At 33.9% G+C, this 27,962-nt stretch overlaps 3 protein-coding genes across 8 annotated transcripts; 1 reads left to right on the top strand and 2 right to left on the bottom strand.

Moving 5' to 3' along the window:
• Window positions 1-22: 22 nt before the first annotated feature.
• Window positions 23-27,962, top strand: Ago1 (protein argonaute-1). 5 transcript variants are annotated; one of them, XM_083055885.1, is made up of 15 exons: window positions 23-155; window positions 645-1,060; window positions 4,262-4,578; window positions 8,399-8,515; window positions 12,721-12,864; window positions 12,945-13,225; window positions 13,308-13,614; window positions 13,689-13,911; window positions 13,994-14,141; window positions 14,226-14,489; window positions 15,352-15,670; window positions 15,803-16,154; window positions 16,421-16,754; window positions 16,838-17,037; window positions 17,151-27,962. In XM_083055885.1, exons 4-15 carry the CDS (start codon window positions 8,404-8,406, stop codon window positions 17,257-17,259), a joined length of 2,793 nt encoding a protein of 930 aa, XP_082912011.1. In that variant the 5' UTR covers window positions 23-155; window positions 645-1,060; window positions 4,262-4,578; window positions 8,399-8,403; the 3' UTR covers window positions 17,260-27,962. The 5 variants fall into 5 exon arrangements, with proteins under 5 accessions (XP_082912011.1, XP_082912004.1, XP_082912030.1 ...); XM_083055878.1 differs by having other exon boundaries at window positions 645-1,543; XM_083055904.1 differs by lacking the exons at window positions 23-155; window positions 645-1,060; window positions 4,262-4,578; window positions 8,399-8,515 and adding exons at window positions 10,671-10,872; window positions 12,540-12,620.
• LOC145946355 (uncharacterized) lies at window positions 6,533-6,973 on the bottom strand. Its single transcript, XM_083055980.1, has one exon. The coding sequence runs from the start codon at window positions 6,962-6,964 to the stop codon at window positions 6,773-6,775; it is 192 nt and encodes a 63-aa protein (XP_082912106.1). The 5' UTR covers window positions 6,965-6,973; the 3' UTR covers window positions 6,533-6,772.
• On the bottom strand, window positions 7,009-9,955 carry Mrpl53 (mitochondrial ribosomal protein L53). 2 transcript variants are annotated; one of them, XM_083055957.1, is made up of 4 exons: window positions 9,725-9,955; window positions 8,037-8,149; window positions 7,439-7,674; window positions 7,009-7,144 (listed from the first exon to the last, which is right to left on the bottom strand). In XM_083055957.1, exons 1-3 carry the CDS (start codon window positions 9,868-9,870, stop codon window positions 7,463-7,465), a joined length of 471 nt encoding a protein of 156 aa, XP_082912083.1. In that variant the 5' UTR covers window positions 9,871-9,955; the 3' UTR covers window positions 7,009-7,144; window positions 7,439-7,462. The 2 variants fall into 2 exon arrangements, with proteins under 2 accessions (XP_082912083.1, XP_082912092.1); XM_083055966.1 differs by having other exon boundaries at window positions 7,013-7,144; window positions 7,455-7,674.

Raw genomic sequence — 27,962 nt, 5'->3', positions numbered from 1 at the left:
TTGAGAAAGGAAAGGAAAGGTAGGTTGAGGGTTGAGGGGACGCTGTGAAGTGTGTTGTCAGGTGTTTGCATGGTTGATTCACGGCAGTATCCTATTGGCTGTTTGATCGGGACATTATTCAGGCATGTTGTATGCTGGAGAAGCCAAACGTTCAGGTACTTTTAACAGAATTTTTTTCTTAAATACAACAGATATTTTATTGATCATTTGTTAATAAATTAGCGCGCGAGAGTAATACAAATTTTGAAACCAAACATTTTTATTTTTATAGTTATAAATATTAATTTAACGAATAAAAGTGCATGTAAAGAAATCAGAAAATCAAATCGACTTCACGCATAATTATAATAACGTCGACACAAATAACATATGTCAAAGCATAAATTAGATACGATCAGTATTAATAAAATACCTATAAATTAAATAACGTAGAGATATACAAATCTTCAGAATGAACCAAACATAATTAGCAAAGAATGTTAATGAATAAAATGCATCTTTTTCTTGACAAAATAAGTAATGCTTGCAAAATCGGACATCGGTGAGTCAAAATTTATTTATTATTAATCTAAACGAGGTTATAAAAGGCGGTTTAAAATAAATACTAGCTGGGGTAGCTTGTGTTTCATATATTTTCCTTTTAGAATAATGAAGAACGAAGCATTTCATGAATTTCTCCCGAGATATGCCCATAATGCAACGGTGACGAGAGTGAAGATAGAGGTTGGAGCACGCGGGCCAGTCGCCGCCAGATTCACATCGATCGGAGCAGCCGGGCGTTTTGTTTGTAAACAAGAGCCCGTCCACGGGGCGCCCGCTTGTTTTCGGCCCTGAAGAGCCTTGCGCGCGGCTGCGCGAATCGAACAAGTAGCGAGGGGGCTCCCTCGCGAACGCTGATCGCCGAATGCGCCTCGGCGAAATTCAGAGCTGAAAAAGCCGCGGTTGAATAAACGTAGTCGGGCCGGACGTGGCCCCGTTTCTCGTTTGCGAGTGTATTCGGTCGGCCGCTACGACGAGCCGCGACGCATCGTGGCCAGTGTCATCGTGCAACAAGCTGCGGGTATCGCGATAATGCCTATTGTTGTGATAGCGGTACCGCGGTGTTAGGAAAGGGGAACGAGCGGGCAGGCGGACAGGCATATAGGCTAGGGAAAACGGAAAAGAGAAGGGGCGAGGGGAGGCCGAAGCGGAGTGAAGTTGTGTGCGAGAGCGCGAACCCGCGCGCGCGCGCAGCCCATACAATGGCAACCTTGACACTTGGTGATCGTTTTTGACGGCTCCGCGTCGCGGAGATCGCGAGTCCGGCATCGCGTCGCGAGTGAAAGCGGAGGGCACGCCTTGAAGAGCAGCAGCAGCGACAGCGTACAAGAGACCAGGAGGAAAAAACAAGAAGAAGGAGGAAGAGGAGGAGGAGGAGGAGGAGGTGGAGGAGGAGGTGGTGGACGATAAATGGTGCCGAAAGACGCGGGAGCGCCGCGTACGTAGACGTCGACATCGGGATTCGGCGCGGAGTCACGCATCCGCTGTATATATATATATCGCAGTAAGTCTGTGTCTTGGCAGAGAGAGAGTTTCTCGGGCGCGCGCCGGAATATCTCTTCTCTCCTTTGTTTTGATTCCCCGCGAGAGCCAAGTGGCCGCGAAGTTGTCGTGTTGTCGCGCGTTGCGTTTTGCGTCGCGTCGTGCGCATAGCATTTTGGCATTTTGACACGCCGATCGGCGAGGAACGCCGCGGACGAGGAGTCGAATTAAAGGTTAGTGACAAGTGTCATTGGTCGCGCTCGACAGACGGTATGAATCATTATCTCTGATCCTCGTTCTCGTATTTCCTCGTCGTCGTCGTCGTCGTCATCATCATATTGTCTTCGTTGTCGTGGCGACGTGTGTATGTTGTAAGTGTAAGTGTAAACTACAAAGCGATAAACTCCCGTGAAATCGATCCCGAGGTGATCTCATTTATTATAAACAAATTTCAAGTATATATATAAATAATTCAATGAGTCTGTTATATCATTTGTTAAGATTGCGAGTTTTATTTTACGACGACTTATCTCTTAATGAATTTTGTACACGGGGTATCTTTAGCCACGAATATCTCTTATTTAATTAAGTTTGTAACATTTTTATCCGAGTATTTTTAATGAATTTATACGGTATCATTCAAAGATTAGAGGGAGACAATTTTTGCAAAATAAGTGCTCGGTTCGAATTGGAAAAAAAAATCGAGATTCAAGATTGTAGAACGCTGTAAATTTTGTTTCAGATAATTTTATAAGAGATTAATAAGGGAATCGTCTTTCGCGCGATTTATCATCCGGTAAAACATGCTTGGAGAAACATCACTCGCGCGACCGGTCGGACGACCCAATTTTCTTTTCTCGTCGCTTGCGGTACATATGGACAACATATACGGAGATGTACGGAGTCTAGAGTATACTTGTTACGCGTTCTTTGTGCGCGTGCGACGCGTTCAACGCACGCGGAAGTAGTGTTTCTCTTTCCGCGTCTAGCTTACGTACCGCGCGAAAAAGAATTAATCTTGAAGACAAACGCTTCGCGATGTTCTCAGAAACAACCACTCTTTTCATATGTTCAGCGTGTTTTTCGATGTAATTTTTAATTAATTAATATCAATACAAGTTGAATGGTATGTATTTAAAGACGACATCGCGGCTTCTCTCGCGCCAGCCGTAATTTTAAAGTCCAAAGTAACAAATAATGCTATCTCTCGAAAATATTTGTCTCTCGAATAATTAAATTATGCATTGATTCAACGAGAGGCGATGTTTTAGATGGTTGTTTATTTCAAGTAATCAGAGTTGAGAAATTCAAGGATAAAATCATTTTGGAAAATAACTATTAATTTCTTTCGGATCATTGATTCGTCATATATTGTCTGTGTCATTGGATTGCGATTGATGAAAACAATGACAATGACGACGACCTCATTCGCTTCCTCGCGTGGATAAAAAGCCGACGATACGAACGACGGTCGTAAAAGCATTGCGTCGTGACATTTCGTCTCATTATAAGTCGTCTCTATTCTCCTCCGTGTCACTACTTTGTATTAAAAAACTGCGAAACAATACATTCCAAGAATCCGTTAAATCCAAATAAATTAGTTCCATGGATAATACATAGAGAATTTCATAGCTAAACATTTCACAACACGGAGCATTTCAAAGTTAGACGACGTATAATATTGTTTTCGTATCTACGTATCTTTTAAACTACGTATTGTATTGTATCGCGATGCTTTAGTTTGCATTATAAGTATATGCACAGTGTGCGTTAGGTATTATATGCATATCGATTGTTATACTTCAAGTAAGCGATCTGTCTTCAGTTTTCTTCGACGCATATTACATTTGTTCTTTTTCATAAAACTTAGACGTAGAACCAGAGAGATTCGTTCTTATATTCTACATAAGATATATATCACAATAAGTATTTCAGAATATTTTTAAATGGAATTTAAATGAAATTTGTGATAATTTTTTCGCAAGAAAAAAAAATCGCAGAACGAACGATTCGCGAAGTAAATGGACAGAGTGCTCGATTTATTTACAATTGTGTCGATTATTGATGAATTCGGTTCTCTCTCGGCTTTTGTCTTCATTCGTAACAATATCACTCGCGAACGTTTGTATAAACCGGCGACAGCAAAGTTTAAAGTAGAATCGAGAAATATTTGCTATTTGTTGACAGTTGACAATAGTAATAGTTGACAACTATTTTGCATATCGAGTATATTTTTTTTATTTCATATGTTTTATCTCTTATATATTAAAGTAAAAGAGGACCATTAGGATTACATCTTATCAAAGGAAAAAAAAATTATCTGTACTATTACATTATCTTTTTGCGATATTGAATTACGACAGATGTTACAAATAACAATCCGATTAAACTGGACCAAGTAAAAGAAAAATCGCAGATAAATAATTCAAACACTCACTCATTTACTATATGCGTCTAGAAATCTATTTACGCCCTTCTCTTGCCGTCTTGAAATAACATGTAAATCAATTAAACATGTAGGCTTTAACGTTATTTTAAAAGAGATACACATGAAAAATTTATTTTCAATCAGAAATTTTTATTTAAAGGAATAGATAATTTTTTAAAAAGCGAATGTAAAGTTATATTATTGCCTGCCTGCCTTTTCGGATCTCGCGATATTAATTCGAGTGCGCGGAGTTTGAAAAGAAGTGGAATGCGAGCATAAATTTTGACATTTACATGTGGTATTGTGTTGCAGAGAGTCGGCGTGGTCACGTGTGCGCGTCGTGCGGAGACGCGTTGACGTCGGAGGCTGCGAGGGATGCGATTCCCCGAGTTCGCGAGTGACGCCGCGGCATCGGCAGCGCGACAGCTGCTGTGACCACGTAGTTCCCTCGCGTGTGTGTATGCACGTGGACAATAACACAACAACTAACGCAGTGCGTGTGTGAACTGAACCGCCGGGAATGCCGGTGTAAAGTGAAGGAATACAGACTCTACGTTCGAAAGGATTCGAACGTGATCTTTGCATCTTGCAATCTTCATTTGTCACCCCGAGGATACACGCAGAACAAAGTGAGTCTCAAGCGTGTTATGTAGAGAAGCTCTGAACGTGATTCGAAATCCGTAAAATTTCGTAAATTTGATTTATCGTGACTGCGTATACGCGAGAATGATGCCCATTCACTGACAATTGGTTCAATGAGGTTCTTCTGATCGCGTACATGCAAGAGCAAAATCGAATTTATCGAAATTATTACGATTTCAATTCCCGATTTTTCATTGGCCATTGACTCTCTCAAGACTTGAGCAATTATTTTTTTCGAAAGATCTTGGATATTTGTTGTAGTAATATAAAGAGGAAATCGTTCACAAAAGACTTGTTCATACATTTTGTCTAGATAGATTACAGATTTGCTATATTTTGAAAGAAAGTTTTATATATATATACGAGTATATATGATACAAAATAAGTTACACGTTTTATTTTCTCTTTTATTACAACTAAAATATCGCCTTGAAAGAGTTAAAGTCATTTTATGGCTTTGCAATATAGATTTTGTTGTCGCAGCTTTAGTAATCTTTAATATCTTTAATAATTCTTATTTATTTATTTTTCATGCATTGCTTGATCTGCTTTATTCTTATCTATCATTTCTGTGAGTTGCTTGAAATAATTAGAATACGAATTGCCAAAAAAATTGCCAAAAATAAAAAATTATACTTAAATTATACTTAATTAAATCAAAAATTACACTTAAAGTAATAAAGATTTTTTTAGGGCTCTTATATAGGATATTATAAATTTTGATGTGTGTGTATGTATTATAGTTAGCAAAATGATCGGTTATGTTTCAGTTCTCGTGCATTACAATTTTATTATCGCGAGCGTAAAACGTGTCACGTTCACCTTGCTAATCTCAGATGACGTTAATTACAAAGTTAATTTGTTCAAGCGAAACCGCGAGCTTATTTTCTAACAATTATCTTTCATACGACGGAGATATCTATTTCTTAGCAATCCTATTTAAGACAGACGTACATGAAAGAGCGAGAGAGACGTAAATTTAAAGAGACGTAGCAAGGACGATAGCGGTGCACGGACAAAGAATGAAGGGAGCGAATGCGCAGACGAATAAAATGAAAGGAAATGAGTGAAAGGAGAGAAAAAAAGGAGAGGAAAGAAGTGGGCAGAAGAAAGGAGATGAAGAGTTACTCGGCGAACTTGAGAAACGAGAATCCGCGCACCGGTCTATCGAACTTCGACTTCGTCTGGACAATATCTCCGTTGTTTCTTTTATTCATTCTCCGTTATTAATCGCGCGAGAGTTATTTAAGTAGGGCAATTTTTTTTGTAGATATCACATTGCATTATCCTAGGAAGATTAGAAACTCGTGTATAAATATAAGATCGTTATAAAAATTGTACTGATGCAGCTGATGAATAATATAAGTAAACTAGATTAGTTATATAATCACCAGATAATAAAAAAAAAAAAAAAAAACTAAATGATTACGTAACTAATGACTGATCGAGGAATTATGAATTTCTCACGCGTATCGCAGAAATCATTATAAATTTCTTTCTTTATTAAAATTTTTTATATAATTTAATAACTTTGTTTTTACATTATTTTGACAAAGGAAATGATAGATATTTAAATAGTAATGTAGCTAATAAAAATTGCATGCGTAAAATATAGCTTCTGAATAAAATTGCTTGACTTTTAGGTTTTTAAATTTATATTTGAATTGTCCAACAAAGCATTTATCAGCTTCTGATTTCATTATTTTATGTATTTGCAACGCACTAGCATAAATATATATCCTCTGTAGCTCTTGTTTTGTAATTACTTTGCTTATTTTCTAAATTTTTGTGTATTCTTTCAAAAATACTAATTATATATGATACGATTTTTAATTTTTGTATTATGTCGTTTACATACTAAAGAAAGTTTACAAACAAAAGGTAATAAATTATGTGGATAAAATGTTTCACATGAAATTGTACATATTTTTAATGACATTTTATTATCAGAGCACAAATAATTTGTAGTACATCACATTTACAAAGTCTTTTTTACAAATATTTTTTTTTATAATACTTGCGAGCGCAGGATTTTATTTAATTGCGTAAGAATAAGATTTGATTGAAAAATCTATTGGTTGTGACGTAAAAAAATTAATGTGATGACACTAATTGTATAAAAAATCTAGTTTAACAAAAAAAATAAACAAGATATTTCATGAATTGAATTCGCTATGCATATTACTCAACGGGTTTTATAGTTATAAATCTCGAAAGAATAAATGCGACCAGAAAAGTACCCGCTACAAAACAGATAACAAAAATATACCAAGTGTCTTCGTCAAATACATCGGTGAAGGCAGGAACTTGGCTGTAGAGCATATCGATAAGTCTTAAATTGTAATCTTTATTATTTCCTGTCTCGCTCGCCATTTTTAAGTTTTCCTCCTTGTCGTAAATTTAAGATCAGTAAAACAATGTTGCACGGATATTTTTTTTCTTTTTTTTTTGTAACGATCGGTTTATTATCGTAATAAAATATTTTGATGAGTATCAAGATTATAATATGTACAGATCGAGCGGTTTTTTTTTACTTCTAGAAAATGAAAAAACCTGCAAGAATATAAATGATGATCATTGTAATGTTTATTTGGATATTATTTTCTATAAATTTTTAAGTAGATTTGAAGATTAGTTTAAATAAAATGTTTACGCTGTAGATTGATAAATTTTTTCGAATTAGTAGTTACAATCTCACTTGAATTATTTTATAAAACATGTCAGAAAATAGGACAAAGCGATCTCGATTTATGTTGAAGAGATATAATTAAAAAATATTTGTTATTTTTAAAAATAGACTTAAATGAAAATTTAGACACAAAAAGTCAGAGATATTTAATTTATTACCAGTCAAATAAGTCACCAATATAATTAGCCGCGTAGTATTACTGGTCTCTTCTTTTTTCCTTCTTTTTGTTTATGACGCTGTTTCTTTTTCTTTTTCTTCTTTTCTTCTAGCTCTTTTTTAGCCTCAAGCTCAGCTGGATCGGGTGGAACTAAGCTTGTAATATGTTTGTTGTAAAGTTCCAAAATGTTCAGAGACGTTAAAAGAGCTGTTTTTAATATAATTTTTTCTCCTGACTCTGAAAAGAAAAAAATCAAAAAGTGATTAAGATGATCACAAAAGAAAAAGAAATGAAAAGAAATAAAAAAAAAAAAAATAAAAGAAAAGTTTATTCTAGACGAATAAATAAATAACTGCAGTTTCAACTTTATTCTTGTTCATTCAGCAAATAGATTTCTTATTAATGCAAACAATTTGTTGAGAATTTTTGTTTAGACGAGTCGCGCAGAATTATAATTATAAAATATCCTATACATTTTTCATATCTTGTAAAATATCTTTTTTTTAAAATACTTTTTTATAATATATAACATAAATTTTTTTGCGATGTTGATATATTGATTCTAAAGTTTGAACGCATAATACTTTTGTTATACTCACGAAGATTGAATGTAATGGTTGGTTCGGAACGATCACACACGATTTCCGTTTTCATCAAACAATACGGATTTGTTGCACAGATTTTCGGCGCGCTAATGTAATGTTGAAAGTTTCTGCAAATAAAAAGCGTTATGCACGTTATCTTTTGCATTATCTGTAATGAAATGTCGCATTGATTTCAGGGCATGTCTGTACATTCTTTCTAAAGCTATAGATTAAATTAAATTTTTATTGCTTAAATCTGTTTCATTCTTTTTTCTTCTCTTTCTATCTGGCTTTGACAGTATTGTCTACTTAATAATAAAATAAGGGAATTATCAATTTCCATTATATATTTCAATGTTTATCATTTCTTTTCATAGGCAGAATGGCACAAATGGAGCAGCAATTACCGCTTCCAATGCCAGATTTAAGCACCCTTCGTGTAACTACAGCGGTCTCCATGCTTGGCAAAGCATATGGATGTGGCCAATGTAATGGTGAGTTTCATTCGAATTTAAAACAACGAGGAATGCAACAAGAAATTTTACAACGAATCAGCAGAAACGTTTATCTATGCACATTTTTATATCCATGAAAATATTTCAACCGTTTAAAAATAATTAGATAAATTAGGCATCTTAAAATATCTTAATCGCTATATTAAAGCATATCATTCATATCATTTACGTGTCAATTATCGACTAAAAACAAAAACGAATGGTGGGATTCAGAGAAGGGATTCTAAAAATAAAAAAAAAAAAGAAAACGAACAGGCTAGTTGAGAGGACGCTCACGCGAATTCGATTGACAGTAGAAATTTTGTTATCCGATAATTCAATATTAAAACGAGAGAGGTGGATGACTCACGTCGCGAACGGTATCGAGCGCACTCACGATTGTGTACAAACGTCAAAATAAGCACATTTCAGAATCACGAAGGGCGATAGGAAGAAATTATCCCGTTCTTTGCTTGGCTACGCATGCTGCGATTTGTACCTCGAATGCGGATTATCCTGGAAATTATACACCGGGATACGACGAATCTCGAGAATTTTCAGTGGTTAAAACACTTCCCCGACTAACAACGCGCACACGAACGAGACACTTCTATAAATAACAACAGGGCTGCGGATCGTCTGCTAGCCTAGAACGAAGGGTGCGACTTGCGCGTGCGTGCATTATCGACGTCATCGGTTGCCAACCTGACCTGACCTGACAGTCCGCGGTGGTTAATCTTTACTCCGCTTTACACTTACCCTCTTATAGAATATGATTCTGTTCATGTACGTTCGATAAATTTATTTTTTTTCATACAAACAACGCGTGTGATTCGAATGATTAAAGTATCAATATTTCTTTAGAAATTTTAATTCAGATTCAGGTCGCGTTCTTCTCAATAAATTTGTTTACAAAATAATTTTTAAAATTTCACATATGAATTTTACTTAATCGATTCAATATTAAATTAACTTGATCGAGTTTTGACATATTGTATTATAACTTTGACAATTTTGCATAAACGTTTTCATGCAATTCCGACAAAAATTAATTATTTCCAACTTTTCGGGAATTAAAAAAGAGCGAACACGATTTTGACAAACATATTTATTTTTATTTAAAAAAAGAAGTCGAGAATGTAAGTTCGCGTTTCATAATTTCCGCGGAAATCACTGCGATGCATGGGGACAACTTTGGAGGAGACTAACCTCGTATGCTTGACATGCTCGTGGAACGGATCGAAACGAAAGTTGATCCTTTTGACCGGCGTTAAATTAACGAGCCTCAGCTGCTTTACGATCGCAGAAATCACACCGTTAGCACGCGTTCGGCACCCACTAAAGGGGACCGACATTTCGAACAACGAAACGCAAACACGTAATCGTGCGCGACAAACCTTCGCGATATTGCACTGCCGGAAACTTGCCGTGTCAGTGTTGCCACCCGACCGATTTTACTATAAGTTGGCAATAAGTTCCGCAGTATGCGCGTCAGCCTTGCGCAATAGTCTTGATTGATAATTATCATCGGATCGATGCCTCGATAATTTTTTTATCTCCATTTACGAATCAACATTTTTTTTTAAATATCAAAGGTATACTTTTATATATATTATTTTTTATTTAATATATTATTTTTTATATGCAATATTAAATATTGTATATTTTATATATATTATATATATATATATATATATATATATATATATATAATTATGCGCGATATATAAGAAGAAATTATTAGAGATGTTTTAAGATGCAACGTCATTTTTTAATGTTATTTACGGATATGTGGAAACATACGATGTAACGTGAAACTATTTCTCGATTCAAGGTTAATATTATATAAATGATGCGTATACTAGATTATGAGATTATGAATATGACAATATTTTAAAAATATATGAAGTTGTAGGGAAGGAAAAAAGGAGAGAAAAAATAATGACATGTCAATTAAATCTGTGAAGAATGATTACAGAAAAGTTGTTATATTAATATTTATATTTGAAATTGATGCCGAGTGAGAGAAATAATTTCATCGAACGATGCCTATCGATTTTGAAATCCCGCGTTTACGTGGCGCCCTCTGGTCGCGGCGTGAAAAAGAATTGTCGACCGCCGCGCTTCTCTCGGAGAGTCGGTTAGTCCAGGTTGGTCGCAGTGCGGCCAATGGGCGCCGGGCTAGCGGACGCCATTGCGGATGGACAGTCTCGTTCGGTGGTGTCGTTCGCAGTGTGTGTTGTGGGGAAGCGTGTAGTGTGGCCAGCGGGGTCTTGTGTTAAATTTTTTACTTATTTATTAGTGGTTATCTGGTCTTTTACACTCGGCGACAGCGAATATGTACCCCGCAGGACAACGTGAGTGTCACCGCGTCGTCGTACCCGTTCGGGATGATCGCGAAAACTCCCGTAAACACGTTAAACCTGTCCCCGCTGACACATCCGCGAGTTGGCGAGTCCGCGAGCCTCGCCAGCTCGCGGATCCCTGCGAGCGAGGAGCGAGCTCGGCCGTCCTAGTGTCCCTCGGATACTTCCTTCCTCAACCCGATCCTTCGGTCGTGGCTGAAAACCTTGCGGGAGGGGAGGGACTCGCGACGCCCGTGCGTGATCCTCCGCGGAAGGCGGAAGATTCGCCCAATGACCTCGGATGAACCTCGTTCAACAGGCACGCGTGTCGTCATTCACCCGCGATTCGATTCATGGATCTCTACACGCGTTAGCTAATCCTAGTCTAACGACTTGCTGTCTCTTTCTAAATTACAATCTTATCTATTGTACAGACGAAGAATCGGAATCTTTAGGCCTAAGTGTGAACCTTGTGTAGGATAGGCTGACTAGTGGCCTTTCAGCCTATTGAGAAATTGATGATTTTCCGATAACATTCTTTCTTTTTCGATCTATATCCAGATTTATAGCATAGATGGAAAATTAATGTATCTAGGCAAATTAACTTTATATGAGTGTGTGTGTTATATCTTGGATAAGTCATGTATCGGAAGGTTGCTTCGTGCTAGAAAGCATGCTCGCAAGCATTTTTTAAAGCATTTATATGTTAAATTATTTGAAAAATAGTATGTACATTTTAAGTATTATATGAAACTAATATATTATGAGATGTTTTGATATTATTTATTACATTTTATTATGCATAATCTGTTAAGATCACATTGTAATCTGTTCCGGGAAGTACAAACTGTCTTTACTGCTATAAATTTATTGCATGAGATTTATTTAAAATGGCAAAGTGTTTCTATTTTCTATTTATAATCTGTGCAATTTATGCAATTTTCAAAAATTATTACATAAAGAAAAGGATTTTGTATATTAATAATGACAATGGAATGTTTTTTTAAAAAAGTTTGACACACCCACTTTTAAAAATAAAATTATTATCAAAATATTTTTTTAATGAGATATTCTTAATGAAATATAAATTTTTTTTTGTAGATTTGTAATGTAAGTTTACAATTATGAATTGGCCAATTTTTTTGAAATTACAGACAGTGAAAGTTGTATGAAAGATTCTAATCTATAGAATAAACTATCAAACATATAAATATTGGATATTATAATATAGAATTAAAAATGTGTGAATAAAATAGATAGATGTATATTTTGTGTCGAAAGTAATATAACTTAGCATAATGCTAATACAATTATGCCTATTATTTTCTAATATCTAATTATGTCTCTTTATCTTTCTTTAATTATGATATGATAGTGTTACCATGTTTATATGCTTGACAATTTATCTGGATATTGAATTCAGTATATCATCTTTAAGATATGAAGATGTTGAGAAAGAATATTTTGTTAATTATCTTGTTAAATGTGTCTAGAGATATTTTTTTCCATTTTGTTACAATCACTGACGTTACATGTAAAAAAAAGAGAACTATAAGATATGGTAATCTGTTAACTTTGACTAAGAAAATTTCTTCTTATTGAGCATTTAATATATATTCAATTTGTCATTAATTATTTGACGTGTGCGATACCTTGTGGACTATTATTATTGCGCATAGATATTCGTTGCTGTACGATCTGATTATAATAAACTGAGCATCCCAGAGTACAGAAAGAGAAATAAAAGATGCAAAGTTCAAGTATGTAATATTATTCTCCACATAAATATAGACAAAGTATACATAACTGATGCACTGATTTTTTGAGAGATATTTAATATTATTTTATATATTTTTGCAGCCCCCCCACCTGGACCTTCAACAAGTGGTGGTTCTGTTGGGACAGCAGCGGGAGTAGCGGCAAGTACTGTCGCAGCTCCCAGCAATATGGGGCTTGTTCCCGCACAACAGGCACACACTCCTCCTCAACCTACGGAACTGCCAAGTAAGTGTACATTTTATAACTCTGTTAAATAAAACTGCTCTTATTTGATGATATATAATTATAATATTCTTTTTATCCAGTGTTTACATGCCCTCGAAGACCAAACATAGGACGAGAAGGCAGACCGATTGGTTTGCGAGCCAACCACTTCCAAATTAGTATGCCACGCGGCTACGTTCATCATTATGATATTAGCATACAACCTGATAAATGTCCTCGGAAAGTTAATAGAGAAATTGTAGAAACTATGGTTCATGCATATACTAAAATATTTCAATCTCGTAAGCCTGTGTTTGATGGCAGAAATAACTTGTACACAAGGGACCCCTTGCCAATCGGGCATGATAAAGTAGAATTAGAGGTAAGTTGTTAATATTATTGAAAAGTTTAAACTAGGTTGCATGACATTTGCAAGTCGTATATAATTTTTTTTTTTCTTTCAGGTCACACTGCCTGGTGAGGGTAAAGATAGAGTTTTTCGTGTGGTGATAAAATGGTTGGCGCAGGTTTCGCTATTTGCTTTAGAAGAGGCTCTAGAGGGACGAACTAGACAAATTCCATATGATGCTGTTCTCGCTTTAGATGTCGTAATGAGGCATTTACCATCTATGACATACACTCCAGTAGGTAGATCATTCTTTAGTACGCCAGAAGGATATTATCATCCATTAGGCGGAGGCAGAGAAGTATGGTTTGGATTCCATCAATCAGTTAGACCATCTCAATGGAAAATGATGCTGAATATTGACGGTAAGTACGCGGAAAATAAATTTTTTACTCTTACTATATTATGATTTTGTTACTCATATATTTTATATTTCTAGTTTCTGCCACTGCCTTCTATAAAGCGCAGCCAGTTATAGAATTTATGTGCGAAGTGTTGGATATTCGAGATATCAACGAACAAAGAAAACCACTGACAGATTCTCAAAGAGTGAAATTTACCAAAGAAATCAAGGGTCTCAAGATTGAAATAACTCACTGCGGAGCCATGAAACGAAAGTATAGAGTGTGCAATGTTACACGTAAACCAGCTCAAATGCAATCGTAAGCATATATTTAAATGATGATATCGTCGTTGGAATAAAAGAGAGAAATATACAACATTGTAATTATTGTTAACTTATAGATTTCCATTACAACTGGAAAATGGACAGACAGTCGAGTGTACTGTTGCCAAATATTTCTTAGATAAGTACAAAATGAAATTGCGTCACCCACATCTTCCTTGCTTACAAGTTGGCCAAGAACATAAGCATACATATTTGCCGCTTGAGGTTTGTACGCAAACTTTTAACTCGTAAACATATTTTATTATAGAGAATATAAAATTACATGTGATTATTTGTGTTGTATTATAGGTTTGCAATATTGTTGCTGGACAACGCTGCATTAAGAAGTTAACTGATATGCAGACCTCGACCATGATCAAAGCTACAGCGCGTTCCGCACCAGATCGCGAACGGGAAATTAACAATCTAGTTAGAAGGGCTGACTTTAACAATGATTCTTATGTACAAGAATTTGGATTGACTATATCGAATAGTATGATGGAAGTCAGGGGTCGTGTATTACCTCCGCCCAAACTGCAATATGGAGGGCGCGTAAGTTCCCTCAGTGGACAGGTGAGAAACTTCCAACTGAATCAGGTCTAGTCGAATCACACATTTGCAAGAGCTAATAATTTTGATTATTTTTAGCAATCATATGAGTTTTTGTAGCATTGGATATGTGTGTGTTCGATGAACAGTTTATTATATTTTCTAGATTATATATATATATAATCTGCGAAGTAAAGCTGTTAGAGAGCTGATGAATTTAAGGCCTTCTCTTGTTATTCCTGATTTTAGCGTACATTCAATATTTGGTTTACATTTTATGTAACATAATAGCATTTACATATTTCTCAATTTATATTTACGAAAATTACATATATATATTGTATATACATTATTAACATATATATAAATAATAAGATTATGTTTGACATATATCTATACACGTGGCCAAAAGTTGTCAAATGAATGCATGGGTTCTAGACTTGGTTGATTTGATATCTGGGCTGTTAGTGTAACGAGTATTCAAACTGATATTGTAATAAATTATTATAAATGATAAACATTTGACAAAAATATACAGCTTTTCTCCTATAGTGATAGATAATTATAGCTTACGGTTTACAAATGTAACTGATGTTACATTTGCAATCCGATATCATTCGTGAAAGTCTGATGCCATCAGTATTTGTTCCATGCAGTGTAGCAAAAATGTTTCTAATTTTATATATAAATTATCTTTTTCAATAGATTTAAAATTGTAAAAGTGTTTATTATTTAAAACCGATTGTGTTGTGAATAAAATGTGTGAAAAAAATATACTTATGTATGGAAATACTGATGCATCTACTAGGATAATTATATATTATTTAAACAATTCGCTTAAGCACTGAATAATGTTACGTCTCTCTCTCTCTCTTTCTCTCTAAAGACGAAGCAACAGGCAATGCCTAATCAAGGTGTGTGGGATATGCGTGGCAAGCAGTTCTTTACTGGAGTAGAGATTAGGGTGTGGGCAATTGCTTGTTTTGCACCACAAAGAACAGTGCGCGAAGACGCGCTACGTTCATTCACGACACAACTTCAGAAAATTAGTAACGATGCTGGCATGCCCATCATTGGGCAACCATGTTTTTGTAAATATGCTACTGGACCGGATCAAGTCGAACCCATGTTTAGATATTTGAAAATGACTTTTTCGCAATTGCAGCTGGTTTGTGTTGTACTACCTGGCAAAACTCCTGTATATGGTAATTATATATGCTATATAAATTTTTTTTAGAATATCCTAGAATAAATTATACGTTTTACGAGTGATAGAACAATTATAAAAATTTTGTAAAAATCAAATCAAATAATTTGTTCTCTATTTTCTTTTTTAGCTGAAGTGAAAAGAGTAGGAGATACATTATTAGGCATGGCGACTCAATGTGTACAAGCGAAAAATGTCAATAAGACATCGCCGCAGACATTATCCAATCTCTGTCTTAAAATAAATGTCAAATTAGGAGGCATCAATAGCATTCTAGTACCTAGCATAAGACCGAAAGTGTTTAACGAGCCAGTTATATTTCTTGGAGCTGACGTAACTCACCCGCCGGCGGGAGATAACAAGAAACCCAGTATAGCTGCTGTAGTGGGCAGCATGGATGCCCATCCTTCTCGATATGCAGCTACAGTTAGGGTTCAACAGCATAGACAAGAAATTATCCAGGAACTCAGTTCGATGGTTAGGTGAGCGATTTGAATTAATTTATGGAATTTTAAAATATTTAGAATTAAATATGCGCTTTAAATATGTAGACAATCGTGTGATTGTGTCATTTCAGTAAATGTGATATCAGGATGTTTTCAATGACAATATTTTGTCATGAATTTATATAAAATTATTAAAAGTCATAATTACATGTTTAATATCTCAGTTTCGCGATTCGTGTTTGCTCCATTTTTTTTTCTTTGCGCTGTTAGTGCGTCATCTAACGATATCTTTTTTTTTTCAGGGAATTGCTTATAATGTTTTACAAGAGTACGGGCGGATATAAGCCGCATAGAATAATTCTATACCGCGATGGCGTTTCCGAAGGACAGTTTCTCACCGTTCTGCAACACGAATTAACCGCTATTCGTGAAGCGTGTCTCAAGCTCGAGATCGATTATAGACCCGGCATAACATTTATCGTGGTACAGAAAAGGCATCACACGCGTCTGTTCTGCGCAGATAAGAAGGAACAAAGCGGGAAAAGTGGAAATATCCCGGCAGGCACAACTGTCGACGTGTGCATAACTCATCCAACGGAATTCGACTTTTATCTCTGCAGTCACCAGGGTATCCAGGTAAGCTTACCAATCTTTACGTAAGAATATCTTCGATTGTCTCAGATTCGCCGCGTGCATCTCTAAATATTTGTCTCGTTTAGGGCACATCGAGACCATCGCATTATCATGTACTTTGGGACGATAATCACTTTGAAAGTGACGAATTACAATGTCTCACGTATCAACTGTGTCACACTTATGTCAGATGCACGAGATCCGTCAGTATACCAGCACCGGCGTATTATGCTCATCTTGTAGCGTTCCGGGCCAGATATCATTTGGTCGAGAAAGAGCACGATAGGTGCGTTATTTTTTTTTTTTTTCATATTATAAATGAAGCGAAATTGTGCGATGCTTTGTGATGCTTAACATACGAGACTTTATCGCATTATAATTTTTTTTTTAATTTTACAGTGGGGAAGGTTCTCATCAGTCGGGTTGCAGCGAAGACAGAACACCGGGTGCGATGGCACGAGCAATCACGGTTCACGCCGACACGAAACGAGTTATGTACTTTGCATAATTCTGTTCGTCGAATCGAAATGGCGTACGGGTTCAGTCTTGCTTATTTCTGTAAGAAAATGATTGTACATAATTGCGGCTCTGTGACGGGTGAAACCGACGAGGAAGCTTCATCGGATAGCCGAGAACAGTCGCAGCGCAACTATAGCGTGTCGCGTCACAAACTCCTGGACTATTTAAACGTTAGAACGATTGAATGGTTAATCTCTGTATATTCTTCTTTGCTTTTCCTGTCTCTTTTCTGTCTTTTTTATCGAGTTTCTACACGATAGCTTTTTATTTTGTATGCGTGACATATATGTTATATTTACATCTGTACAGAAGCAGAGCGAGTGATTTTTTGATTGATTTTATGAACTTTATAGAGTAAGTTTTTATGAGGTGCTTTTAATTAATGTGCGCGCAGGTTTTAAATCAGATTAAGCCATTTTGCACTGGTAAAGCCATCTGCAAAGGTAGATTGAAAGTAAACTAAACAAGTTTTTTTCTTTATGAAAATTAAGGTAGATAAGATTGTGTGTGAAAATATCAATAACAGATTAAGATCATTTTGAGTCAGATATGAATTTCTGTTGCACTATCGAGATAAATAATAGCACTTTTCGACTTAAACAACTTCACAAGGAAATTAGTGCGGCATATTACGCTTATTATTTTAGGGAACGAGTTTTCCCTAGCATTTGTGTGCAAATTAAAGAGAAAAAGAACAAAAGAACCAAAATCATGATTGTATAAATCGCTATGCGAGACTGTTATCCAGTTGTATGTGTGTATAGTTTTTATTTCGCGAGGAGTTTGGAACTCCAGTCTGTAAATTCTGTAAATTCTAGATCTCTAATCATGCTGCAAAGATTGGCATAATAAAAGGTAATTAGTCTGTTGATAACGATGATAATACCTTTAGGATTGTGAGTTACATTATGTCATATCTGCAGAATCACAATGCCGCTATCTTTTATACGAGATGCACTTTTAAAGTCTAAATCACTCGCAAAATCATTTTATAAAAATGAATCCTGAAGTATTCTCAAGAAAACCGATAAAACAACACCAATTTGTGTGTATACTTCGGCTAAGTAGCTTAGTGGATAAGAAAGGACATAATATTCGTACATAAAGACAATTATGTAGTAAAACTAGCGGAGAAAGATGTTACATAGAGGACTCGCGCTATTTACGTCACTTCCGTCATTTTTTTAACAGCTTTAAGTGTCTATTTGAAAAAAATAATGTCGAGAGTCACTCTCGATAGTCATATGTCGATATGACTATGATATGTTACTGAAAAGTAATGCGGAGAGTTATTCTCTTATTCTATATATTCGAGAGTTACTCTCTCAAACGGACATTTTAAGCTTTAGGATTCAAATTTAGCATAATTTAATCGAATATGGTCATTTTAACGCTACTAATTGTTAGAATGTATATTTTATTCGTTTCATTTAATTTCTCATAAGTCGCGTTATCGTCTGCACGTTGCACACAGCTCATAATCTATGCTTACAACTATTAATGACACTACTGAACGAGGAGAGACAGCTAGGATATAATTTTAAGAATGTATACAACTTTATCTGTGTTAAATGGGTATCATCTGAGAGTATTTGGGAATGAAAGTAAACGGATATCCGTGTCTGGTATCCGAGATAAGCCGGGGCGTTATCTACTCAGATAAAAGAATAATGGCTATGAATAAGCCGAATTTCTATGGCATTAAATATGGGCCGATAACAAGGCCTCTTCACAGAGCGTGCAAGAAACTTCGGGATATAAAAATAATAAATCGCGATATTGCGTTGATGTAATGTGAAATTATGCAAACGTAAAGATGAATTAGTAATTAATACGATTAGCTATTGCTTTAAAAAGAGTGAATTGTAAAAACCAAGATTAGCTGTAAGAGTATTATACGAGTAAGACCTTTTATCAATTTTAAGAAAATAATTAATCTGTTTGCTTAATAATGCCAAACTTTAGGGATTTCATATTTTTACTCTAATGGTCGCGATTCTTGTGCAAATCTATTTCAATAATCTTTTGGAACAATAATTATTAATAATTAAAATATAATAAGAGCAAGCCTTGGAAATAACCTGTATAATCCAATTTATGAGGTAGGATCATATATTAATAGTTTGAAAATTCTATTAATATATGAACAGACATCGTAATATATGATATAATTATGTATCAGTAATTCATCGCGTTAAATTATTGTGTATTACTGTTAGAATCATTAATATATATCTCAAGATTTTTTTTTCTTGTATAATTAATTATACGAGTGCTGGCGTAGAATAATTTAGTTGCCGTCAACTATGATTCTGACAGTTTGTAAATCAGTATTAATAATAACAATGCTTTTATTGAGAGAGAATATTCTTGGAAAAATTATTTTGTTAAACCACCGATTGATACATGCAAAAGAAAGAGCGAAATGCTATCTTCGACTGTATTAATGATTCTAATGTTAGATTGATAAAGGATATAATGTTACTATTATATTGGAAAGTATGGAAAGAGGACCTTGATCTATTAGTAATATTTATTCTAGTTGTTAAAGCATGTGGAACTTAAAGTTAAATCTGTATTCTCGGCCCGTACTAGATGCAGCCACAGTTGTAACGAATATCTAGAATTCGTGATTTTTAGGTGAAGCGTTATTTCTTTTCGGGCACATCTGCGCTGATAGCTACATAACGGCTTTTATTATCTATCTAAAACCTGTTTCGAAACGACATAGGTGTAGACATAGTTCGGATAATATAGTCAGGACGAGGCGGATAAAAATATTGGAAAAATATTAAATAAGAAATTGAGATAAAGTGGATAAAAATATTGGAGAAATATTAAATAAGAAGAAAAATAAAACAAAAAAAGAAAAAGATTATTTATTCGCGTTGTTGAAGACAGGTACCAAATGTGAATGAGCGACAACAAAACATATAGGGACCGTCACTTTATCAATCGTAAGCGAGTACGACTGGTAAAGTGACGAAGGAATGAATGTTATTAGATTCTAAGGTAAATTGTAGATGATGCAAATTAGATTTTAAGACAAATAAGAAGCGGATAAATGAGCTGCTATAATGTAATCGATTTCCCAGTGCATACCAAAACGAGATTGGACATATTGATAAATTGCAAAAAATTTATTCAATAACTTTTTTCACATACAAATCAAAGTATACTAATGGTATACGAAACCGTTACATTCAGCTGTTAAATGTCTCTGTAAGATTTAAAAGGCATATCCTCTCGTTTAAATAATTAATTGATATGGTTCACAATTTAGCTTCGCGTTTGCAAGGAAAATGAAAGAAAATCTGTGAGTCGCATATCATAAAGTATCCTTATGAATGCGGACGCGTCAGATGCTGTTATGCAACCGATTGCATGATATACCTTGTGTATTCATCTTCTCGTGTTCCATCGAAAGCAAGAACTTCGGCTCGATATTTTCTTGCGCCTGAACGAAAACAGGACTAGAAAAAACCGAGACTGCGGAAATAACGAGACTAGTTCTCCTCATTTGTAAATACACATTTCAATAATTTATTCGTAAATGATCTCTTTTTCGGCAATGGAAATGGCATTACACTTCTGTAAACCTGATTTGAGATAAGAATGTATTGCGCTATGTGCAAAATGTTTCCAAGTATTTCACATTTTCTCTTAGCCGTAAATTGCTCGACGACTAAGGTCGATATTTTTTAATGAGAATGTTTAATTAGAAGCTAATTAACTGTTGCAGCTTTATAACTCAGTGTTTTTATTACTGTGAAACTTTTTGCCAAACTTTGGAGTTTATTTTAAAAATGTTTTTATTTTATACTCTCTTGCAGCTTGATTTGCTAAAAATTGTTAATTTTTGATATTGAAAAACATTGTAATTAAGCCTTTGTGAAACTCTGCCGGGGACAAATCAACTACAGATTTATTAGAAAAATTGCAACTGATTAATGTACATGTATGTACATTTAAATTCAAAGTGTATAAAATCAGAGTATGTAAAAAAATCGAGTGAAACTGAGAAATTGAAATAAGGAAGTAAAATTTTTAGAAAGAAGTTAGTTATAATTTCATAGCACACAACTATGAGATGTAAAGTTTAATGTAAGGTAAATTATATTTGTATATCTACATAAATATCTACAGGGGCGTCATTACGTTTTTTTTTCGAGGCCTGGTCATCAGTCAGTGACGGGGGGTGGGGGGGGGGGGTTCAATTTTAAATTTGTCAATACATATTTTGTATAACATTTCCATTAGCAGTAAAACATATATAAAACTGTCTTTGTTTTTTACTGAAAAAAAATTATTTTATCTGTAGATTCCGAGGTATGGAATTCCATACCTAGGCTACAGTGAGGCCTGGTCTTACCATGGCTACCATGGCGGTAATGACGCCCCTGAATATCTATATATATATATATATATATTACACGCGCACACACACACAAGATTATAGCAAAATTACTGTAATTATCTATATGTTATTACTTCTCTTATTAAAATAGTAAGTTCTATCTTATGAAAAGTCAAGAGTATATCTACTTTTCCAAGATTCGCCATCAACAGTCTCCTAAGTTTATGTTATAAAAAAAGATAAATTGCACGGATAATAAGTAATAGTTAAATCACTATTGCGTAATTTTAATTTTGCAATATTTTAAAACTTTTGTTATACAAAAATGTAATATTTTGCGAAGCTATTCTGTCTCACGTATGCATGATATTACGTGGAATTTTTAGATTTGTTTAAGAAATATGTATAGTAAGATAAACAATTATATATATAAGAATATTTGGGTTTATCAAATTTTTGTTTTATTGATGTATAGGAGACATGTGTATCAAAAGTAGAAATACTGAAATCTTCAAGCTTTTTCGCTAAATTTTGACTTTTCTAAGACGTTAGCGACTTTATTATATACTGTAAACTCGCTTATTACCACTTAAGGCGTGTGCGAATATATATAAGTTTCAAAGTATCAGCTTTAAGAGTGCCAGCGTCCAATGGATGAAATGATCGATAATAGCGTGACGACAGGGGACAACATTAGCGTTAGGTGTAGTTTTGTCTTTAATTTCTAAGTGTACATGCGCTGTTACTACGAGTATGCTATGAGAGTTACTTGGAAGAGGAAGCCCGTCTCTGAAATATGAATAAGTACGGCGAGTCTGGAAAGAGATAATAAGACAAACGCGACGCAGGAGAACGACTGGGATTAGTAATTTAACATTGTAAAAGTAACGCTTTATGTAGATTAAGTCGTTTTGTTGACGATAGGGAAGGGGGATGATTTTAACGCCGAATTTCGAGTGTCTAATTCTGGCAACTATGCATTTTTCTTCTGTTTCTGACCTATAACATGTAGGTATTCGACTACAATGTTTAATTAGCGTTAAGAAAAAAAAAAACATTCGACGATTATATCTAATTCTGTGGATCGATTTTCTCTAATGAAATAGCTATTAGTATCGCGTTTTTAAGAGACTTGTACGACAAAAACAGAGATAAATGATAGATATCTCACATTGCTTTGTCAGCCAAGACAACAATGGGGGCATTAACGATATTCTTTTCGTTAAAATTACATTCAATGAATGTTTGACATTTCTATTATAATCATATCAATCATGTGTTAATCCACGACTTATCATTGTCGATTCGAAATTCTGCTTTAGATGGAATAACGATGGCAGCTGGAGATGGCTCCATTGAGCGATTTTTTTTTATAAACATAGTTGAATAAAATACACAAAACAAAGTTATATCAAAACTGCCGAGTATATCATTTGTCATTAAAAAGATTTGACATTTTTTACATTGAAATGCAATAGTAAATTATGTATATATATAATTAAAAGTAAGCATTTCTTCTATAGGATTTGAATTTTTACAGACGTGTGTCGTTAGAAGTTGCAGTAAATTTATGTGTATCAACTGTATATATATCAATTTTGAAGCAAATTAATGTAATGTTTACGAGAATAATATGAATTAAAGAATTTCAGAGTAAGGAAAAATAAAAAAAATTGACATAAATATATTAGCAATGCGTATCGACAAATACGTGAAGGACTGAACGTAATCTGTCGTGGATTAACATTTTATTCTAAGTCTGATGTTTGAATTGAATCGCTAATATTTCATTCAGCTCTCTTTTTTACGAGCCAAAAGCAAAAGAGAGCAAGAAATGCCCGTTATATTTACTTGTAATAAGAATAATTTATTCACGGAATAGTTTCTGTAAACATTAGTCAAAGATAACTGAAGTTTGCAAAACTAAAAGAAGAGATAGAAAAATTGATCGGAAGGTTCAATGCAACAGCGACTTGACACATTCTTTTAAAAATTAAAAAAAAATTAATTTAAATATAATTTTTCAAATTTAAAATATTGAGAAAATTTTATCTAAAAAAATTTTTTTAATCTAGAAAAATTATGTAAAATATAATTTTTTCAATTTTAAGATATTTTTTAAAGAAAATTATATGTTGATTTCTATAGTTGCAGAGATTTTAAATTCTTAAAAAAATAGATGGTTGCTGTACACTGAACACTTTTAATCTCAATGAAGTTTTTACTAATGTTTACAGCTATGATTTGCAATTCTGCGAACATGATAATATCGATGCATTGAAAAACCTCAAGATCCCACCGTTTGAAAGATTTATTATACAAATTTTCTGTATCTACAAGTGCCTGGCGCTTCGTCCGCGCGTATTTGACGTTTGCAAACAATAAGGTTGAACGTATGAGTAATGACTTTCGAAATTCTAAAAGAAAGGACTGGAGCAAGAGCTTCTTGAGCAAAGAGAAAAAGTGAGGCGATTGTAAGCGATTTTGAAAAGTGCGGTCGATAATAATTAATTGATTAAGGGATCATAAGTATAAGTGGATAGATACTTGTTAATAAGGGAAGTGAGAGGATGCTGCGAAATGGCGAAAGTCGGCGAGTTGCCCAACTTGCGCTGAAAGTATAAACTTAAATTATATCTGTTGTCTTAATCACGCCTGGTCAAAATGAGTAAATATTAGATGTAAGATATACATACATATATATATAGTGTACGAAATATATATATATATATTTATGAATGTCGGACAAGTAAGTCTTAAATAATTAATAACCCAATAATGTGTATGTATGTCGTACACGATCACGATATCCTTGATTCATTAATTTCGAGCACACGCCTGCACAATGCATGTTTATCATCGTATGTTAAATATCGATATATAGCCCTTGTAACAAGAAGTATTTATTGTGAAATCGGCAAGAGGGAAAAATCGTAACAGGCAGCGCGTTGCAAACAATTATGAACGCTCTATATATCATGTTAAATAAATTATGAAATATTTGTTATTGAGCAATGCGAACAGAAGTAGCTATTATTCGTTTGCAAATGATGTTAATCGTCTCGGACAATAATTTTGTTCTGAAAAATGTCGCCGACCTGTTGCGACTTCTTTCGAACGACATCTTCAAAGAGATCTCGCTCCTAATTCTAGAAATTCAATAATCGACTTTCATACACATATAAATAAAAAAATTGTATAAATATATATAATAAATATAAATAAAATTTTATATAAATCAAACATATTTTTAACAAAAAAAGTAATAATTTTATCTTGAGATTGTCGAGTTGTACAAATTAGGAGCACGGAATTAAGTAACTCGCTCTCATTCGTTTACATTGCTTGATACCTGACTTTGCAAAAAAGTCAGCCGGCAGAACAAAAAAAACATCATTGCAACCATAAAGATGTAATTCGTATAAAAACGAGACCACATCTTTTTATAAATTATACTGTAAACTTCCGGTGTGTTATATGTGTCTTTCTGAATCTTCGATCAGCGATCGAGTAATCGTCATGCAGATGTGAAATTCATTTATTTTCGTGAACAGCTAAAGCTTGAAATCGATATTTTTTCGGTAACTTTTCAAAATTGCACGTATTTTTGAACTGACATCTGACCGATCATATCTCGATGAATTTGACAAATCAAGCAGTATTTTCGTTTGAGCTTCGAATGGCATATTTATTATCAAAGTTTAATTTTATATCAGTTTGTCTTGCTATCATATTTCTATGTGCGATTAAAATTACTATCATATTGTTGCAAATGAAATGCGCGCGGTATTTTAATTATAGGTATATATAATAATTTTATTATTATATTATGATTTCTTAATGGTATGTTGTTTTAAAAATTTATAAGAGCACAGAATTTGCATATGCAATGTTTCTTTTACAACAAATACATCTGTTTAAATACATCTCTTCTCGAGATGCTTAGAATTTTTATTCAAAAATGATTGTTGGATTAGGACTTTTCCTATCAAATTTTCTTGTGCTAAATTTTAGCATCTAAACTTTTGTAAAATATACCGATTATATTCCGCTATTGTTATGTTTGTAGCCATTATATTTATTACATTCGCTAATTACGTTTGCAAGTCGATCGACGATTACTTCATCTGGAAACGCGAAAGAAGAAAAAGTCGACATCCGTGATCTCGAAACGCACTTCTAAGAATAAACAACATTTTTCACCAGTGCTAGTGAAGTTACAATAATGCGTGAGCATAGTTTTTAGTCTGTCACGAAGTAGTTGAAATTCTCTCCGTAATTGTATAATTAAAATAAAAAAAACGTACGTACACGTCGCGATATCATTCTACGAAATTAAGAAATTAACGAGGATTAGGGATAAAAGTTTGTGTAAAAATGAGACGTATCGCGTTTCATGTATACATATATAATATAATGTTAATTGAAATATACAACAAAATCAAGAGAAAAATTTTAAAATCTCGTGCAGATTTTTAAAGAAAGTTACATTAAGTCAATATTTTGCGTAATATATTATAATGATATATAATATTGGCGGGCGCACGATTTTCGTTTCTCTATAAAGTGGCTCTTAAACTATCAATATTTCTCGTCGGTACACACATCCTTTGATATGTATCATTAATCACACATGTATTGTTAAATCTATGTCTGTCGTATGGCTTCATTGAGCTCACATCTGTTTTCTTCTGTAAAAGCTTACAATATTTAAAAAGCATAAATGTTTATATATTTATAATCTAAGAAATGTAGCCTTTTGTAATGTCTTTTTGTTATATTTGATGTACATAAAATGCTGCTGTTTTATTTTTGTGGAAGCCAATTATAACAATTTGCAGAAACAGATGTGAATTTAATAGACTTAAAATACTCTTGACCAACACATTAAGGATTATATATTATTGCTAATAATGAAATATTGACAATAAATGTTGATAGTTTACAGAGCGTTAATAAGGTAATAAGAATGACATTTCTTGTCCGCGCAAATGTTCAACGCAAATGAATGTGGCTCGATGAAAAATCTGGAAGCGCGAAATAGTTTTCTCGGACAGAATATTTCGAATATTAACACTTCATCAATTTGTTGTCAAAGCGTATACGCACGTAAACTTGTTACTGTAAGAAAAAAAAAAATAATAATTACAGAATTACGTGAGAGAATCCTTGTAATAGTACGAGTATGTATATTTATACATGTTTCCGATATCTTTTGCACCAAGTTCGGTCAGAATGTTATGTAACTTCGGTTAACTATAAATTCCTTCTTTCTATCTTTCTCTCTGTCTGTGTATTTTATAGTCTGTAGTGTAATCTAGAAAAGGCCAGCAGATGGTTAACCGGAGTTAATTAACTCGGACAGTTGATTCTTTCGAGTAACTATTTTGCGCGTGAAAAAAAGGGATTATATAAGATAACGTACGCCTAATATATTAAAAAATAATGCGAAGACAAATTATAAATTAAATATAGAAAATGTGTTTTGTAAATTACTTAAAAAAAGAAAGGAAAAATGTGTTAGATGCGGTATTAATTATCATCTCTGATTTATCACATTCCATGCGATTGGAATATGTCATATAGGTAATTGAACACACAAATCCAGTTTTAATGTAATCAAAAAACCATTGAGAGTTGGAAAATTCGATTCACTGGTACAGGCAGAAAAGAGAATGTAAAATATCGTAATCTTGTACGGCAAGATTGCTCAAAGATACATTTTATTATAAAGAACATACGATATTAGCGTATAATGTCGCGACGTTATAGTTGTAGCGATTACGATTTCCATTATAAGAGCAACACACAATCATTGTGTATATAAATTATTTACGTACATAAACATACACACACACACACACACACTTAACACATATTAAATAATATTCACGATTGACATTGTCTTTTGAACATTATGTGTTGTATCTAAATAATGCAAACTACTTCATGTCAAGCATCAATTACAGTCGAATCTTCGTATTGTGCATTCTACTTTTAATGACTTTCCTCTCTTACATCGTTTTATATTATTATTATTATTATTTATTAACATTTGTCACGATCGCATATATGCATATTATAGAATGAAAATCGTTTTAATTGATCTCAAGGGAAATGTAATGGAAGAGCAACGGAAAGCAGTGTAAGAGAGGGAAAATTGGCTAAAAGTAGAGAGTGCACACACAGAGAATATGGAAATTAATATATAATTCAACGTACGGGTTATTCTTACTTTTAATCTTTCGATTAATTATGTATAGATTTTTTAGACCATGAAACTTAGTCATGTAAGATTTATTATGGGTGGTATAGATTTAATGAAATCTAAATAT

Source organism: Prenolepis imparis, unplaced genomic scaffold (genome assembly GCF_030444845.1).
Source record: "Prenolepis imparis isolate NDT839.2.m4 unplaced genomic scaffold, iyPreImpa1.0 SCAF_2, whole genome shotgun sequence".
Taxonomy (NCBI): Eukaryota; Metazoa; Arthropoda; class Insecta; order Hymenoptera; family Formicidae; genus Prenolepis; species Prenolepis imparis.
The sequence above is the reverse complement of the archived record's forward strand: the minus strand, read 5'-3'. Positions and strand labels throughout refer to the sequence as shown.

Coding starts and splice junctions, on each gene's coding strand:
- LOC145946355 (XM_083055980.1), bottom strand. CDS start 6,964: ATGGCGAGCGAGACAGGAAATAATAAAGATTACAATTTAAGACTTATC.
- Ago1 (XM_083055885.1), top strand. CDS start 8,404: ATGGCACAAATGGAGCAGCAATTACCGCTTCCAATGCCAGATTTAAGC. Junction 13,226..13,307: donor ATGATAAAGTAGAATTAGAG/GTAAGTTGTTAA, acceptor TTTTTCTTTCAG/GTCACACTGCCTGGTGAGGG. Junction 16,155..16,420: donor GAACTCAGTTCGATGGTTAG/GTGAGCGATTTG, acceptor TTTTTTTTTCAG/GGAATTGCTTATAATGTTTT.
- Mrpl53 (XM_083055957.1), bottom strand. CDS start 9,870: ATGTCGGTCCCCTTTAGTGGGTGCCGAACGCGTGCTAACGGTGTGATT. Junction 8,150..9,724: donor GAGCATGTCAAGCATACGAG/GTTAGTCTCCTC, acceptor TTTTATTTGCAG/AAACTTTCAACATTACATTA. Junction 7,675..8,036: donor AACCATTACATTCAATCTTC/GTGAGTATAACA, acceptor TTTTCTTTTCAG/AGTCAGGAGAAAAAATTATA.